This window comes from Strix uralensis, chromosome 17 (genome assembly GCF_047716275.1).
Source record: "Strix uralensis isolate ZFMK-TIS-50842 chromosome 17, bStrUra1, whole genome shotgun sequence".
NCBI lineage: Eukaryota > Metazoa > Chordata > Aves > Strigiformes > Strigidae > Strix > Strix uralensis.
This window is the reverse complement of record NC_133988.1, coordinates 3,663,912-3,681,705: the sequence shown is the minus strand read 5'-3', so window position 1 is coordinate 3,681,705 and position 17,794 is coordinate 3,663,912. Positions and strand designations below refer to the sequence as shown.

Below are 17,794 nucleotides of genomic sequence, written 5' to 3'. Positions count from 1 at the left end.
CTTGTAGGTTTGCCTGCCTTTCGCCAAGTGAAACCCAGCTCTAAGGGCCATCTGCCAGCCCGGCTCCGCGGGGAGCAGACCGGCTCTTCTCCAAGGGCTGTGGTAACCTCTGCTGGCTGATCCTCGCTGTTACACCGCCTCAGACACGCTGCTAGAAGTAAGCTGGTTAGGCTGACACAAGAAGTTGAACAAAGCCATCAGAAGAGGTATATTACATTTGTTTCTCATACTTTTATATGCATTTGCTACCACAGAGGATTGGGGGGTTTTAATGTGCATTTTTAAGGCATTAGCGACTTAGATAAATCAGGACCCTGTTCATCCATGTATGAACGTGTTTATTTCCTCAGACAGCACAACTTTTATTACTAAGCAGGTCTGTAAAGTGTAGTTTGAAAATAATCTACATTTTTCAGTTTGAAAATGCAGATACAGCACACCCAGTGTCATCTTACACAACTGATGGATGCATTTTTATGCATATGGTAGTGTCACTTAGTAGTAGTAGCTTAGGATGCTACTTTTTTAGGTGTTAAAATGAACATGTCACACCTGTGACATACTCAACCTTATCCCACTTCTTCAAATGGTGATATTTCAAATCTGCATAGAACAGGTATTACTCACATCAACAGGTACATTAAAGGCTCCAGGTGAGGCCATGGTCAGAAGTTGTAGGAACCACAAATGTTGTCTTTTTGTTCTGAGGAGTTTAAAATCTAAACAGATTTTGTGCAGGGCAGGAACAGAATGCAGACAACTGACGTATGATTCCCATTCACGTTGATTCCTATTAGCGTGCCTTACTCTGTAGGTGCACGCAGAGAGGCAGAAAACATATGGGAAAAATGAGAGCTGGATTTTAGTGGAAGCTTCCATTAAATTGGCAAGAAATCAGGTGCTAGTCCTCATTTCAACCATTAACAGCAGAAACAGATTAACTGTAATCTCATCTATGGAAAACCTAACACTTGCCTCCCACTCCATTTGCAATTCTAGCTTGCGGTCTTCTATCCCCTTAATTGAAATACACACTAGAAAAGCTTCTACAAGGCAAGTTTTCCAGCCAGAATTAATTTCTTCATTTTCTCTACTCTGCAACTTTGTGTTATTTTACCATAGGCGAAACAGCAGACCACAGCAACAAACATGCTTCAGTCTGAAGGTATCCTGAGAATTCTTGCTTAAGACCTGTACTTCTAATCTACTAGGAACCATGATTTCTAAGAAAAATCTGTGGCCACGTGACTGCCTCAAAAATGGAAAACATCATGTAGACAATATGCATGTTGCTACAAGTCAGACCTTATTTGACCAAAAATAGTAGATAGAACTGTCTGTTTAATTAGACACGGATCAAAAAATGAAGAACTAAGTACTTTGCCAACTTCAAAACCTGCAGGGAATGATGGAATTTTCCCCCCCCTCTGCATATAGTTAGTTGTTTGCCTCGGGTTGTAAAGAAATGCAGAGGGCTGTTATTAAAGCACCAATAATTTGCTGAACTCCATCTTTTGTGGAACTTGCTGAGTTAGAAAATTCCTTTTCACCTCCTCCCCCACCTCTCCTTGACTAGAAAAACTAAAGAACAAATATCACATTATGGGGCTAGGTAAAAGGATCTAGTGTGTTTGCAGTTTAAGTGACTAGCACAAGACAGAACAAATCCTAAAGCTTAAGCCTGTCCAGCTAAATGACAAGGGAAGTAGAAAAAAATTTACTTTTTAAAAGCATATCAGAACAATGACACATTTAGGATTTGCTGTGCTTTGTGCTTTAGATTCAGAAATTGACTCCTAATATAGCTTATTAGAAAGTTCTCCAAGCAATTAGAACCTGAGCACATGCAGGAGATAGAGTGAAGAATTGCCACTACGATGAGTGAGATTCTGAGAATGCACAAACCACAATCCCAACTCATCAGCTGTTTAGTGTTGGCCTCAAGCCCGAAGTCTGCTTTTGCCTTTTCAGAACTCCAGCCCATCACAATAAGAATTTTTATCCAGTTCTCCATGTACCATCCCAATGGAGCAGTACAGCAGGTTCTTTCAAGGCCAATGGCTCAAGTTTAAAGTCAGCAAAGATGGCAGTTACTGCTTTGCCCTTCTGCCATAGATTAACATTTCCAGCTTGGTACAGCTAAATACTATACCTGTTCCTCACTAGATGACAGCTGCTACCATTTTTCACTAGCATTAATATTCTTGTAAACTACAGAAATCAAGGAGTACACAACCCATTCAATTATCCCCAGCACTGACCTCAGTGCAGATAAGCAGAGCAGGTCGCTCCATCAAGTGCTCTCATTAAATCTGCTGCCAAACACAAGTCAACAACCTGAGTCTCACAGCTGACAAATAGAAAGGAGATGTCAGACAGGCACTGACAACCACAGAATCACCAGCCTTTTTTGCAAGAGGGATGGACATCACTTAAACCACACAGGAGTAGTACCAGGAAGCACAGATCTGACCTATCTTCACAACGTGAAACAATCATTTGCATTCCTTTCCCTGCTCAACCCACTTTTGCAAAGGGCCAGATCTTTCTGTGCACCAGAGAGGCATGCTCTTTTCTTGACTTGAAATGAAATAGATTTCCTGTTTGCCTCTACTTGCTTGCCTTTATTACATGCATGCAAGATAGTGTCTCTCTGCTCCACTGCATTTTTCAAACTTGTATTTTGCTACAGTTGCCTTGTAGTTCAAGGAAAGACATGAGAACAGGTAGTATTTTGGAACACAGATAGATTTTTAATGATTTAACATACAGTATAGACACTAGTTGAACATCTTAACAACCAGGGAGGGAGGATGCAGTTTCCGTCCCACTGAATGGACCAAGGTCACAACGCACTTCTGATCACATCCTGTTTTTCTAGGAGAGAAAGGGGCCAGGAATTCCCACTAATGTTGTCCAAATTAGGTTGGTTCTTATGATTTCTTAAATCAGTGCTTCAAGTGGTGCTATTGCCTGCTAAGGAATTAATACCAAGTTAAAAGCAAGAGCAAGCCATCAGTATCTTGATCTCATCAGTCATGGTGCAAAAACATAAAGTGCTGGAATATATCTCAGCAGGAATGATCATAGACCAACCTGATGGCCTTCCCTGAGGAAAACAGTTATGAAGTGCTGGAACAGGGGTGACGAATCTGTTTAACACTGAAAAGAAAAGTAACCTCTGCTACCCTCTGAAGACGGCATTTCACACTGCATCTTTACACTGTCATGTCTGCTGCAGCAAGTTGCCATAGGATGGCAGCAGAGGGGAGACAAGATTTTCAGGTGGATAAACTACTAATGCTAAAGCTTTTAAGCTTTTGGAAAAACAAGATTTTCAAGAGAATCTGCTGATGGAACCATTATCTCACTTGATGACTTCTGGGAAAGAAGAATGAAAACACTGCAAGTAGATTTTATCAGCTGGCTGGTAACACTACTTCTTGTTTATATCATATGTAATTGCAATAGCATTCTACAGATCTTTTGCACTAGGATACTCCACCACTGCGCTTGGGTTTTTTGTTGTTTGGTGGGGTTTTTTAAAGCCTCTGTAGATTGTTTTACTTCAGTCAGGGAACAGGAAGTATCAGTTTAAACAAACATAATCAAAGTCAAAATCATGGAGCAAGTGGATGAGGTAAAAGCAAGAGGAATAAGGCTCTGCATATAGAAAAGAACTAGCGCTTGGACTTCGTCCAGTGACTTGCAGGGGGAGTACAAATTTAGTCAGCATTTTACAGGTTCTCTACACATCTTTTCTGTGTTGTGGAGTCTTAAGAGGGAAACAGTTTAAATTGCAAATTTGAGACCTAGGAGAAATGGTGGGATAACCAGCCCTGTTCTAGTGCCATTCTGATCAGACCAAAATTCCAGAGTAGCAAGTACGTCAAACAGCAAATCAAAAACATCATGACATCTCGCAGGGAGCGAGAGGAACGGCGGGGAACTCATGCAACAGAGTTGTCCTCAGAGGAGGGCTTGCGCCATGTTCCAACATTCCAATTACTTCATGCACAAGGACATCATTAAACTGAAATCCTAGAACAACTCCCCCCTTTTGCACAACCAGGAGTGAAGTACATTTGAATTACCAAGGCCTGAACAAGTTCAAGCAAATAAGTCTTCAGTGCTCCCTGTCAGAAAGTAGACTAGCAGAGCGCTGTTTACAAGACTCCTCTTCGAGGACACTGTCGCAGAGTAACAAGAAAAGCGTTTACAGACAATAAACATCCCATCCTAGCCAGATCCCTGCTCTTCTTACATGCTATGGGACTTTGACAGAATAACAACTCCATTGGAGTTCTGAATGCTTTAAACTCACTAAGCACTATAGTGATGAATCCAAATACAATTCCTTTAGACTAAGGAGGAAAAAAACCAACCAATTTTAGTCAGGATCTAAAACATCCTTTCTACCTGACATAACAAAACAGGGACTGAAAGGCATCAACAACTAGCTATGCAAAGCATCAATACTTTCAGCTAGTAATCCATATAAAATGAATAAATAATTCATAATTACATATGTAGTGTACACCATGCATGTCAAGAAGTGCTCCAGAGAGAGAAGCATAACAGGCATGCTTTGCTCTCTAAAAGCAAAAATCCTCCAATTATTACTGTCACTCTGGAAAGCCTCTGGACTTCAGAGACACAATTGAACCTCCATGTATAGCTGCAAAGCTACATTAGGTATTTTTCCTACTACATTTTATAGCCTAGATTGACTCCGTGCATCCTAAAATTTAGAGGAAGTACTCAAAGAATGTACTAGTACTCTAAAGCAGGTGCATAACAAACTGAAAAAAGCAAGATTCAATCCCAGAGACTTTACATCCCTCACTTACGCTGTACACCTCTGGGCTTGTCCCCAGAAACAACATCAGCCATTTACACTGAGGCTCTTGTAAAGCAACAGCTGTTGTCTTGCTCTTTTAGATTCTAGTCTCCAGTTCCTTCCCTTTGTTGCTTAGATCATGCAGCTTTCAAACAGGCAGAAGCTCTGGGGGATATTCGCCATAGCAGTATTTTGCAATTGGATCTCTATAGGTGTTTTCATGTTGCACACTCTGTCAGGAAGAGGAGGAGAAGCTTTAAGAATACACACATATTGAAATAATACTTCACTGAGGGCCAAAACCCAGAGCATTTATGGATAAGCAAAACATTTCCCAAATTCTTCTATACATTAGCATATCATCTGGAGTCAAACAACACTGCACTTGCAACATATAAAATACAGTTGCTGTATTACAGCACTTTAATGTTGAACCATACCCAGAACCTCCTTTTCAGAAGACTACCCAAGTAGGTGGGAAGAGATTCAATATACAAAAAAAGAGTTACATATGCTTAGGCAGTATCATCAAATGTCCTAAGCAAGCAAGGCATAATAAAGTTGATACATGAGATGTGTGCATTTTTCTTGATAAAGCTAGAGTTCAGATACCATAGGTAAAAAACAAAAAAAAACAACTTTGGAGACATTTGGAACTATGTCCTTTGTTTGCAATCCATCCCTATTGCTATATTAAATACTCAAGCTGCATGACATCTCCAACAGCACTTTCTAAGAGGGCCAATGCTTGCTTAGACCAAAACTTCTAATAAAATCACATGGGTAACGGAAGTTCACCTCTGTTCTTAAAAAGTAAACATACTTTTTGAGTTACTATGCAGACGATTGTCAGCATATGGTGAGTCTAAAAATGTACCATAAAGTAAGTAGCACTCTGAAGCTACTGCAACTCTCAGTTTTCATCCTTATGAGATCTTCACTGGTCACTGAACTCAGCTAGTCTCTTTTTAGTTAAGTACCTCTTTTCTAAAGAAAGTATACAACTCGTCCTGCCCTAAATATGCACTTTGCCCTTCATTTACTGCTGATGTTACTATTTCACCTTACAAATCAGAGGACTGCCTTCAGATTAGCTCTCAGCCATAGCTTAGCATTTATGAAGGTGCCTGTGTGTGTGCAAGCACAACAGACCAGCCAATAGGACCTAAGTCCCATTTTCCAAGGGCGCTTTCTTACCTGTGATGAAGTCCTACATTTCGCCAGACACAACTCAAAGTGATCTTCCACTGCCATGAAGAGGTTTTGGAAAGCAATAGCTGCCCGGTTCAAGAAACGTTCCAGAAGATGTTGCTAAAGTGGTTAGCAAAAATGAAGACAAAACAAAAAAAACACAAACATCATACATCAACAAAGAGTGACCAAAGTCCACCTTAACCTACACAGCTCAAGTATCAGAGGAATAGTAAGCAACTCCACTTAGACTTTCTAGCAAGCACTGAAAGGTTAACACATCACAGAACCCCAGCAGTAGGAAGAGCATCTAGAGAAGCCAACAGAATACAAAATTGATTCTGGCTGGAATAGCTCTTCTGCAGTCATCTCCCCTCAGCAAATGCAACTCCCCTGTAGCTGAAACATTCTGCAAGGCTCCCAGTATTTCCTCTCAAAGGTGGGATTTTTTTAAAGCCTTATTTAGAGCTTGCCATATGGTCCTTGCAGGCTTTCGTCATCCTTCCAGGAAACACAACTGTCCCCTCTAAGGAAAAAGCTCCTCACAAATGAGTACTTTTAGCCACAGAGGAGCCTGAGCAGCTCAGAACACCTGAAAAGCAGGACAAAGTCTACGCACCTTGCTGGGCTGCAGGCAACAGGAAACGCAGTACTCATACACACTGCAACAGCCATTGGGAAGGCAGCTGTCGCAGCTGTACAGCTTTGTACTGGCCACGTTGACGTTACAACAGCCATTCACCAGGAGGTCCTTCCTCTCACAGATGTAGCCTGAAAAACAAAAACAGTAGTAACAACTTGCAAGACGTACTTGGTTGTAGGTTCTATAGAAATCCATGGTAAGAATCACATTACTTAAGAACAGGTTTATTTATCATTTAGTACATGATGATCCCCCTCAATTTAAGCCCTAACTAGCAATTCTTTGAAATAACACTTGGACCTAGAGACGACTTTCACAACAGCCTGGTGTTACCTGCACAACTATTATGTACCTACTTTGATATGCTGTATATACAGTATGAGTATTTAAAATGCAGAATATTTAAGTTCTGATTTCTTTTTGGCATAATTCATTGTTGTGATTGGAAGGGGAAAGGCAATTGGTGATGATTAGACTGGAAAAAACTACTGACATGTTCTTTGGTCTATGGATAACTCTCTTTACAGTTCAGTATAAAGAGACTTAGATGTATCCCCGCAGGATAGCTGTAATATTCATTGTTAGGCAGAATCCTTAATAGTATAGAACCACAGCGTACATCCTTATGGAAACTGTACCACCACAGTGTCAGACCAAAGATCTCTGTGATTTGAGAGACCTCAGTGAATCAGCAGTAAGCATAATTCAGGCAGAGCTAAATTTAACACTAATGCTAATCACAAAAGACGTGGTGGATTTTCTACAGCCTTGGTCTCTGGTCAAGGAAGGTCCGGTACCTGCGCAACACACACACTGGAAAAGCGTATGTGCAGGGCAGGAAAAGCTCCATACACTTAAAACAAGTGGTTTATCTGAGAACCTATGAGAAACGTCCTTGGGTCTACAAGGGTCAGATGAGGTTGTTAACTGTGACAGCACACCAGTTGTGCCCGCCCTGAGCTGCCTCCACACAAGGCCCATCAGGTGTCCCTGATTACTCTCCTAACGTGCCTGACAGCAGGAACACGCTGCAGGGAGACAGCTCTGCAAGGACCACACTAAACTGAGCGGGACCTAACATCTGAGCTCTGTGCAAAGGTAACTGGAAGCCTTGGTAGCCCTGGAAACAGTACAGCCGTGCTCCTAAGGCCCTGTGCCTGAGCCGAGCCTGGCTGGACCCAAGCCTGCTGTGCACAGATCACATCAGCTGTGTCTGCAGCCATGCCAAAATGAACCCAGCCTGGGGATGAAGCACCAACAGCTGAGGTTGTGCAGTAAAAACACCTTAATAAGGAGCAGTTGTTACGTGGAAGTGCCATAACAACCAGACAGGCAAAGCAGCATTCAACACTGCAATATGCGGAGTAAATTCTTAGTATCAAGTATACCCAGTTCATCTGTAATGAGGAGCTTCCCCTGCACAGAATTCCTGCACTGGTTACTCAGCTGACTGCTGTTTCCCGAACTGAACTTCACCTTCCACATGATCGGCTGCTCGTGCTCTTGCACTTGGAGGAGATTTCGATCTCTCACCGTCCTCTCTTCCTGCAAGGAAAGACAGTTATGCAACTAAACATACAAGTTCCTTCTGCCATTCCAATCCATGTGCTTTCCCCACAATTGAAAACGCCTGGTAGTTGTGAACTCCACAGCACAGGAAACTCCAGTGTCAACGGAGTAAGCAACACACTACATGCAGCAGCTTACTTTTTGCTACACACAGCAGGAAAGCAACATAACCCAGTAAAACGGGGGTATGCAGGTTCACTGAAGGATCAACTAACACAGCTGAACTCAGTCACTACAACCACAGAAGTAGCCTATATTATATTAAATAACTATAGGCACAATATTTCTCTTTTATAAATTCTTTGCTAGCAGAATTATAGTCCACAAGAGCTATTACAACAGTCCCTTTGAGCGTTTTTTTTCCAGTCTTGGTTCAAAACACTACTGCTGTCAGCCAGAGTATCCGACGTGACTTTTTTAACTCTTGTCTTCATTTAATAATTACGATGTAATTCTTACAGGAACGTATCCCAGAAGCTCAGCGACAGCACCTGAAGAACAGCAGTTACCCTGGGATAAGGCATGTTCTAATCCAGCCCGCACCTCCCGCCGGCGGGACGGGGCTCCGGGGCGGGCACTGACCTGCTTGAAGGTGCTGGTGAGGAAGTAGACGAGGGAGAGCCCGAAGACGACGCCGAGCACCCAGCGCTTCCTCAGCAGCCGCCGCCACAGCACCGCTCCCCAGGGCACCATGGCGGCGCGGCCCCGGGGCTGCGGGCTGGGCCCTCAGCCCCCCCCCGCCGCCGCCGCGCTCGCCCGCCGCAGGGAGCGAGAGGAACGGCGGGGGCAGCGCTGCCCGAGCACCGGCATCACCGGCTCCGGCGGAGGATGGGAGGACGGGCGGGCGGGCGCGCCGTCCCCGGGCCCGGCCTCCCGCCCAGGGAGCGCGGCCCAACCGCTTCCGCCGGCCGCGGGGCGGGGGAGGCGGAAGCCGCGGCGGTGCGTGCGCGGGGCGGGGGGGCGGCCGCGTCGGGCGGGGGCGGTGCTCGGCACCGCGGCCGCACGGGTAGGTACGGCGGGCCGCGGCGGCGGGGCAGGGCCGGGCCGGCGCCTCCCTAGGCCCGGCTTGCTCCTTAGGCCCGGCTTGCTCCCGCCCTCTCCGGGGCGTCCGGCGGGAATCTCCTTCCCCGACCTAATGAGAAATGTCTGTGTGTGTATATATATATGTGTCTATGTATATAGCTGTATTTATAGATATATATCTGCATATGTGTGCGTGTTTATAGAAATACGCTGCTGTAGATATTTATTTATAACGCACCCACGTGGGGGTGAGGGTGTGTATGCACACGAAGGCAGAGTACAGCCCAGCGAGTGCCTGTGCAGTGAGCAGGGCTGCAGGTGCTAGTCCCGGAGGAAAATGGCCTTGTTGGATCATGCACGCATGCAAGGGTTCAAGCACCAAGGTTCCTGCTTCTCTCTGTCTTTCCCAAGGAGATGAGGAGGTGAAACTCGCTGTGCTGTGATGAAAATGACTCTGTGCGTGTGCTTCTTACAGATGCGCTGGTTTCAGCACTGTGGTCCAGGTGCTTTGCGATCATCCAGCTTGGAGGACCTGTGATGAGTTTGAAATTTGGACCACCTTGGATTATCTGAAGGACTCCGTGTATGAGATGTCTGCACCTTCTTGAGCTTCCCTCTCTCCCACCGTGGCACCTTGCACCTCTGGTTAAACCTGTTGTTCAGGTACTGCTAAAAAATGTCCAAGTGTTGCAAGATGAAAACCCCTAATCTGGAAAAGGCAGAACCAATTGGTATTAAAGCCGAGTGTCTTTTAGAACAAAGTCCATTTAAATTTATCTTAAATCTTTAGGACTCTGAGCACAACAGATGATTATATCTCATGAAGTCCCGCATCTTTAGTACTTGGCACTCATGTCACCGTCCCCTTCATGGTTGATGCCAAAAGAAAAAGCGTCTCCCCATACATCATTTTGGAATGTGTTTTCACCCCATGTTGCAATCTAGTAGACTTCTAGTGGTCTAGAAGAGAGTGGAGGATTTTCCAAGTGTCAAAGTTATCTTCACACTGACTAGCTCTCAGCTTGTAGCATGGGAAGATGGACAGATTTCTTTATAAGCACTGGTCCCAAAGCTGTTCACAGGTAGGACAGCTCTGCCTACATAGGTCAGCCTGTCTTGGCCTTTTCATCATATCGTAATTACTGTTTTGGTTTAAAAGAGGATAATGTTACATATTAAGTTGACAGAGATACTGTCAGGTTAGGATTAAATAACATTTACTGCAGGGAAAGCGTAAAAGATTCCTGGAGTACTAAGTGTTGTTACTACAAATGCATTTTAAAAAATCTGGGAAAAACAAACCCTAATACATCTTTTTTTAATGTCAAAAACTTACACATCCTTAGAAAACTAATTTTGACCCCATAAAACACAACACAAATTGAAACGTATAGCCAGAGATTAAAAACCTGCTGGGAGTTACAAGACCAAATTTGTAGTTAAGAGAGTGTTGGTAACTTAGGGTATCAGAAAATTTTGGTTAGAATTAGATTTCTGGTACTTATGATGGCTTTCTGCATCCTCTCCATAAAATGTGTTAAAAGCTGTGTTTTTCCTGCCATGTATCATTATTCCAAAATTTATTTAGATAGGTATTTGTGTATTTATATTAGCTGTCAAGGGGACGTCCAAAGTTGGCATCTCACTAAAACCTCCGTGTTCTCTATCAGTGATGACTCAAATCCAGTGTTGTCTCAGTTCAGCCAACTTGATGGGGTTCTTCAAGGCTGGATGTTACAAACCAAGAGTCTTTCTCTTTTTTGTAAATGTTAACTTTTTTAATCTCATCTTCTTACACGTTCAGTACAGTTATATGTGTGATTTAACTGAAATACCCTTTCTTCTTTCACTGTTTTGTAACTTGTCTTCTGGGCAGGTGTATGTGGTAAACACAACTGCCTGTTTATGCGCTGTGAACTGCATGATTTGGGCTTTATTAAGGGATAACATTTGAATTTAATGCAATTCTGCATGGGCTAGTGGGTCACTGAAAGTAAAGAATGTGAATAAACAGGTGAAAATATAGGGGGGAAAAAAAATCTGTATTTTCTACTTCTCAGCTGCCATATCTCTGCCTACAGACAGCTGGGAAATGTTCTCAGAGCCATTGTGCCTTTACAGAAGGCCCACATTTATTTACATATATTCTGTATGTGTAGGGCTACACATATATTTACATATATTCATGCAGTATGAAGTTAACTTCAGATGCTCAAAAGTATTTAGAGCCCTTTACATTTTATTTGTTATATACATTTATACGTTTATGTGTAAATTTATACATTTATGTGTTTATGTATAAATTTATACATTTATACGTTTATATACATTATTTATGTAAATAGTATACATTATTTACATTTATTTATTATATAGCTATCAGAGTCTAGGGCTGAGTAGGATCAGACTTCTATATTTAAAGGATGTCTCTCTAAATCTTCTGTGAAATGCCTGTGGGAACCTGGACAAATCACTTGCAAAAATAGCCCATTCCACAGGTTCTATATAACTAATATAACATTAAGCAGTGTACGCCTGTTTGCCAGGTACTCTGTGCTGTGCCTTGATGATGGTGATGATTATGTGTTCTTCTTTGCTTTTGAATTAACTTTATTTTTAAACGGTGTAATGTGTTTGAGGTTGTTCCCTTAAAATTAAACACTTGGAAACAGAGATTTAAGTAACTGAAGAACTTCTCTCCTTGGTCTAGAAAAAGGTCCTGAAGTTAATAGACTGGCTCTTAGGAAGGATTTCTTTCCAGAAGGGGTTGTTGGGCGTTGGAAGGGGCTGCCCAGGGCAGGGGGGGAGTCCCCATCCCTGGAGGGGTTGAAGAGTCGGGTTGACCCAGCGCTGAGGGATCTGGTGGAGTTGAGAACGGTCACTGTGAGGTTCGTGGTTGGACTGGGGGATCTTCAAGGTCTTCTCCAACCTAGCTGATTCTGTAATACAGTTTCAATGCTTTTTCATTTCCTGCTCCAGACCTTAGTTTATTTATGCTGACAATTCCAGAATGAGTGGAGCAGGAACATGTGACCTTTTGCACATGTGCATATTATTTATGACCACTGTGCGGAGTTTGCTAATGGCATTTTTGTGGTCTAAAAGGAACGGTTTGCTTATTTAAAAGAATCTGATTGTATTTTTTCATAACAGATGTTTATACATTTTCTTTTTTCCCTCCCTCTCAGTTTTGCTTTACAAAGCAAGTTTCTTCAGAAGAGGAAGAAGGCATTTCATGTCCAGAGAGCGTATGCCGACTCACATGTCACATCGAGAGCTCTTCTCTTCGTTGTCGTGACATTCTTTATCAGAACATGTCGTCACACAGCTGTAGGCTCCGTGTGACTGCCACACACTGCCAAAGGGGAGCTCACTAGTTCCTGCCCTGCCTGGAGACCTGTGTACATGTGCTTCCATTTGCCAGTTGAAAGTTGTTTCTTCTCAAGTGTACTAAGACAGGAAGGCAAGCCTGAGGTGCTCTTTCAGAGAAGCAAATGATTTATGCCAGCCATGTCACTAGCTGAATGGGTTTCACAACCCTCTGACTCTGTGGGCCTTTGTTAGTAGTCACACTGGGATCTGTTGACCTACAACGTTAATGTTGAGCGTGTTGTGTTTTAAGGTTTTGAGGAAAATGCAGAGACGGCATAGCAGCAACACTGACAACGTTCCTCCTGAAAGGTAAATCTTTTTCCTTCTTTCTTCCTCCATTTTCCTCTCTGGAGGGGAATATTCTGATTTAAGTGTATGGTGTGTTTTAGAAGACGAAAGCTCAAAACTGAGAAAAGCAAGTATTTGCTGTGCAGGTAGTGTGGCCAGGCTTTCTGCTCAGGTTTAGAGAGTTTAGAGACAGATTTACTTCTCCCCTTCATGTCAGTTATTGACTGCTACCAGCTACAGTGTTTGAGGTTTCATGATCCAGTATGGTGCATATGGAGACGGTTGGCTTAGCATAGGCAGGGCGTTTTGGAGCTCTAGAAGAGCAATTCATGGCATAGCCCTGTGGGGATCCTGAGCGCTACCAATCTGAAAGGATCAATCTGTACAAACAGGGGCCATTTATACTTCTGATATTAAAGTGTTTAAAAAGTCTGCTGGTCTGAAGCTCCCAACTGCGATGACTTATAGAGTTTGGGTGATCTTTACATCATCCCAGAATCTGTATCTAGCTTCATGTGTGTGAATATTTAGAAGTAGAATACCTCTTAATTCATTTCTGTAATTATAACATCAGCAAGGGAGGCTTGCTGCTGTTGTTGTTCTGGTACTAAATATTCCCTTGTGCTTTCCCAGGGTTAGAGCTTGACTTTTTTTTTTTTTTTTCCTAAAGAAACTAATCTAATTAAGACAAAGATGGAACTAACAAATTTCATTGTTCTGGCTGAGCTGAGATTGTAAGTAAAAGATCGTTACTAAGTATTTCTTGGTAGTTTTTCAAGTAGAGATGGACCTTGATGTCGTGACCACTTCTAGCATGGTACCATTCTTAATTTCAGGGGAAAAGAAATCCATCTTCAACTTTTTCTGCATGGTGCTGCCCAAGCTTCAGCGCAGTCTGTGGGTTTTATATCAGCAGGCAAGACTGGGGCTTGACAGGCACACAAGATGTTGTGTAGGCCCTCTCATCTGCAGTGTAGAGCTCTCTGAGTCTGTACAAACTTGTAAGGTGCTTCAGGATCTGCTTGAACAGTTAAAATATGTTCATGATAGGTGTCTATTATTGAGTGCAAAAGATAAGCAAAGTAATGTCAATTGGTTTTTATAAATGCTTCTGTTTTTTAACAGGGTAAATACATATTGTCAGTAACATAGGCTGAGGGTTTTCTAACTGTAGAATGAAATGCTGTTGCCACTGGCCTTCACTTTGTTAACTTCAGCAGACTCACAGTTTCATCCTTGTTCATTTGTTTTTAAATATGTCCCTGATTAATTCCTTCCTGCTGAAAGCATGGTCATGTATCCTGGTAGTATTGTTCCAAACGATGTTTGTGTCTTTATCTGTAACACCGTGTTCCACCCAATTTGTTTGTTATGTTCCCAGACGTAAGTACTGTCACATTATGTCCCCGTCTTGTGTATACATCCCTGAATTGTAACGTTAGGTATAAAATCCAAGACCTGGTTGACAAATATTTTGAACCAAAAAGAGGTGTGCAGTGTCTTGTTGACTTGATTCCTTGCTGGAGCCTGTGGAGAGACATTGGGAATGGGGTGTAGCTATAAAAAGCCTTATTAGGAGTTTACTTAGTGGGAAGGTAAGCCCAGCGAGGTTTGAAGCTCTCTCCAGAGTGAGATGAAAGGCAGTGCTAGATGCCTGGGGAGGCTTGTGAACCCATGGGAGAGAGAGGGTTAAGGGCCCTGTGTGTGCCTGCGTGTTCTGTCTCAGCTTGTGACCACTATTTCTAAAGCTGGAGATCTCCAAGGATTAAAATCAAGAGAGACCGAAGCTCTGCAACACTCCTTATTTGTGGGCTTTGCCTCTTGCTGAGCTTTATTTATTCTTTACTCTCCTTTTGCAAGTTAGAGAGGCATTTGCGGTCTGCCAGGCGTTTACTGCCTGATGATTGTTCTACTTGTTACCATCACCTAAACTTTACATGTATTCCTTTCAGTACACAGTATTGAGTTCAGGTGAAGAAATCCTATTTTCTTTTGATATTAGGATGAAGATATTTAAGAGTTTCTCTTTGGAATCTGGCTATAATCCAACAGGCTCAGGAAAGAATCAGTGCCAGATCTAATTCTGTCCAGTGCCCGGTAATTTGGGTACATCCATGTCCAACTGGCTGAGAATATAAAAATAAAACAATTTCTCTTGACCCATGAGATCATCCTTCACTTATAATATTTGTTGGGTTAGGGACACACAAGCAGCTCTCAATGCTTCTCTTCCTGGTTGCCTCTGTCTCTTGGTGTTACTCATCAAAAGTAGTGATCATCCCTAAATAAAACCAGAAGATTTTGGGGGTAGGTCATTTCTTTGAGTTAGCTTGATTACATTGTGTGACCTGCCTTGGTTGTGCTGTGTCAAGTTACATGAGGTTTTGTATGTTTTTCTTTAAATATTAAAATCATTATAGAAGACGTTGAATTTGGTGTCGGATGTGTTATTTCTTTGGTTCCTCCAAAAGTAAAGGGGGTGTTTGGGAACTCTGTTCCTTAGATGAAGGGACTGGTGCATTTTGATCAGTTCTTTAGAAGTACTCTGATCTTATCTTAGGAGTCTGGTTATTGGCCTCTAGTTCTGAAACTGTGACTTTCCAAGAGTGAATAGAGGGAAGAGCACTGTCATCTGAAGATGTAGGTATTCTGATCGTCTGTGAGGAACTCTTAAATGACTACAGTCAGGATTGGGCTAAAAGACTGAGAGGTTCTGTGGCACTCATTTTTGTTTAATCACCTTTCTCTGTTCTCTGTCCGCTGCAGAAACCGGAGCCAAACAGTCAGTTCTGAAACCAGCGTGGATGAAAGTGGAGTTTTTGAAAGTCTGAAGGCTGAAGCTTCCTCACCACAACAGCTGTTCTCAGGCCTGGCAGGTATCCCGTCAGGCACCATCACAGCCACACCATTCCAGTCAGGTTTGGTTCTGGGCTCTTCAGCAGGAGGTGGGGAAGTATTCATTCAGATGCCAGCCCCACGGGAGGAAGGGACCAGCCGCACAGAAGGAGCCCCGTTTCACCACCGGCAGTCATCCCATCATTTCCACCATGGCCATCACCGGGGTTCATCTCTACTGCATATGGCAGGAGGTGACCGCCATGGGCATGCTGAGGAAGGCAGTGACGACCAAGCTGGAACTCCAGCCCCAGCTCTTTCAGAGTTAAAAGCTGTGATAGGTTGGCTGCAGAAGGGGCTTCCCTTCATCTTGATCCTCCTGGCTAAAGTTTGTTTCCAGCACAAGCTTGGTAAGCATCTATCCGTTTCGGATTGTAAGTGTATTAGAGAGTGGTTAGGAAACTTTATCATGCTGTGATGTCTGGTACATTTATCTGCGTGACAGTGTCTAGAGGTAGTCTAGCATGAAGGGGACATATTCAAATGCATGGGATAATGCATCTAATAAATTCAGCCCACTATTCAGTCCGAGCTGTTTTCATCTGTGTCAGTCCCATCTGTTTCCTCTCCTGACCTGTGGGAGACCAGTTCTGTTCCTTTTCCTAATCTCTCCCTGACATTTCTGTAGGGTCTGAGGATGTTTCCAAGGCTTCTCCCTCAGACCTCTCTCTAGGAGAAATGGGGAGAGCTTAGACTAGTGACTAGCAAAGGCTTCTCTGTAGCACAGAAGGGTTGGTAGTTGTGAAATCAAGCCAAACAGCATCACCAGTTACGTCTTACTGTCAAGATCTTCAGAGTTCCCTAAAGATTATGTCTATCCAGGTTTCTTTAATGGTACTTGGGTATTTCAGGCCCTCAGTGGTCATGTAAAACCTATTCATCTAATCCTGCTCTTACTAATTGTATGTGTGGCATGTCTGAGGATCCTTACTCATTCTGGGAGTAGTATGCTGCAATTATCATCACAGGGAAGCCAATAATGCTTGAGTTTAGTCCACTTACAGCTCTGCCAGTATTCCCAAAACCAGGTATTGATTCATGTCTGCAACATCTCGCTCTTTGGACCTGATATTCTGCGTGGTTTTGACAGTGTGCCCTGTCCTCCATGAGCTTCTGAACTGCTGTTGTCGTATTGTCATCTAGCTGAGTTCTGTTTGCACGATGCAGCCACAGCTTGCAGCACTTCGTTCTCCTTCAGCACAGAACCTGACATTAGGACAAAGTGTCTGTATTGGGCTGAGTGGCGAGTGCTCACTGCAGTAGCTTCATTTTAATTTAGCTTGATTTTGAACTTTATATGAGTCGAGACCACCCTGTCTTAGTCACCTGTATATTTTAATTCCCAGTGCATCCAGAATATCACCCACTCAATTTTTTTCTAAGCTTGTGATGCTGACATCAAATGGCTTAGGACTGAAGCCTTACACACTTTGAGTGTCTTCCCCTGCAGGGATTGCCGTGTGCATTGGTATGGCCAGCACATTCGCGTACGCCAACTCAACGCTCCGAGAGCAGGTTGCTCTGAAGGTGAGTACAGCATCTGACTCTCTTATGTTCCCAGGCAGCATCACTCTTTGTGTACAAAGCAGTGTCTGTGTTGAACTTTCTTTTGCAGTGTAGGGCTGAATGCCATTATATGTATACAGATCTGTCAGAATAAGAGTACTGTGCCATAATCCTCACTTCCTCTTGCTACTTCTCCCCACTGATGCTCTCCCACAGTTTCTATCCCACTCTTTTGTGAAACTGTGGCATAATAAAACAAAGAGAGGAAAGGTCAGCGATACTGTAATCTGCTTCTGGCTCTGTCACTCACTGGCAGTGCGTCTTCAAGCACTTCTCTGCACCTTAGTTTCCTATTATGCACACCAGAGGTGCTGAAACCTATTTCACTAGTTAATGATGAGATTTAATTTATTAGCATTTAGATAATGTTTTGAGATGTTTGGCTGAAGGATTCTGTATTGCTTGTT

General features: G+C 43.1%; 2 protein-coding genes across 8 annotated transcripts in view; one reads left to right on the top strand and one right to left on the bottom strand.

The window, feature by feature from the left end:
• The window catches only part of SPRING1 (SREBF pathway regulator in golgi 1), a 79,829-nt gene extending 70,679 nt beyond the window's left edge, over nucleotides 1–9,150 (bottom strand). The window contains exons 1-6 of one of the 3 annotated variants that reach the window (XR_012631290.1): nucleotides 8,826–9,150; nucleotides 8,063–8,219; nucleotides 6,651–6,802; nucleotides 6,038–6,151; nucleotides 4,851–5,072; nucleotides 322–808 (exon numbers count right to left, since the gene is read on the bottom strand). Coding sequence is in view for 1 of the 3 variants with exons in the window: in XM_074887142.1 (XP_074743243.1) it covers nucleotides 4,989–5,072; nucleotides 6,038–6,151; nucleotides 6,651–6,802; nucleotides 8,063–8,219; nucleotides 8,826–8,936 (618 nt within the window). In the remaining 2 variants the exon portion in view is untranslated. Of the gene's footprint in view, nucleotides 1–321; nucleotides 809–2,730; nucleotides 5,073–6,037; nucleotides 6,152–6,650; nucleotides 6,803–8,062; nucleotides 8,220–8,825 lie in introns of those variants that run through there. The other 2 variants (XR_012631291.1, XM_074887142.1) reach the window with 2 other exon arrangements.
• Nucleotides 9,151–9,199: 49 nt separating this feature from the next.
• RNFT2 (ring finger protein, transmembrane 2) overlaps nucleotides 9,200–17,794 on the top strand; it is a 32,623-nt gene continuing 24,028 nt past the window's right edge. For 2 of the 5 annotated variants that reach the window (XM_074887188.1, XM_074887184.1), the window contains exons 1-5: nucleotides 9,200–9,249; nucleotides 9,742–9,929; nucleotides 12,889–12,947; nucleotides 15,693–16,171; nucleotides 17,272–17,348. In XM_074887188.1, coding sequence (XP_074743289.1) covers nucleotides 9,852–9,929; nucleotides 12,889–12,947; nucleotides 15,693–16,171; nucleotides 17,272–17,348 — 693 coding nt within the window. In that variant the 5' untranslated portion in view covers nucleotides 9,200–9,249; nucleotides 9,742–9,851. The other 3 variants (XM_074887186.1, XM_074887185.1, XM_074887187.1) reach the window with 3 other exon arrangements.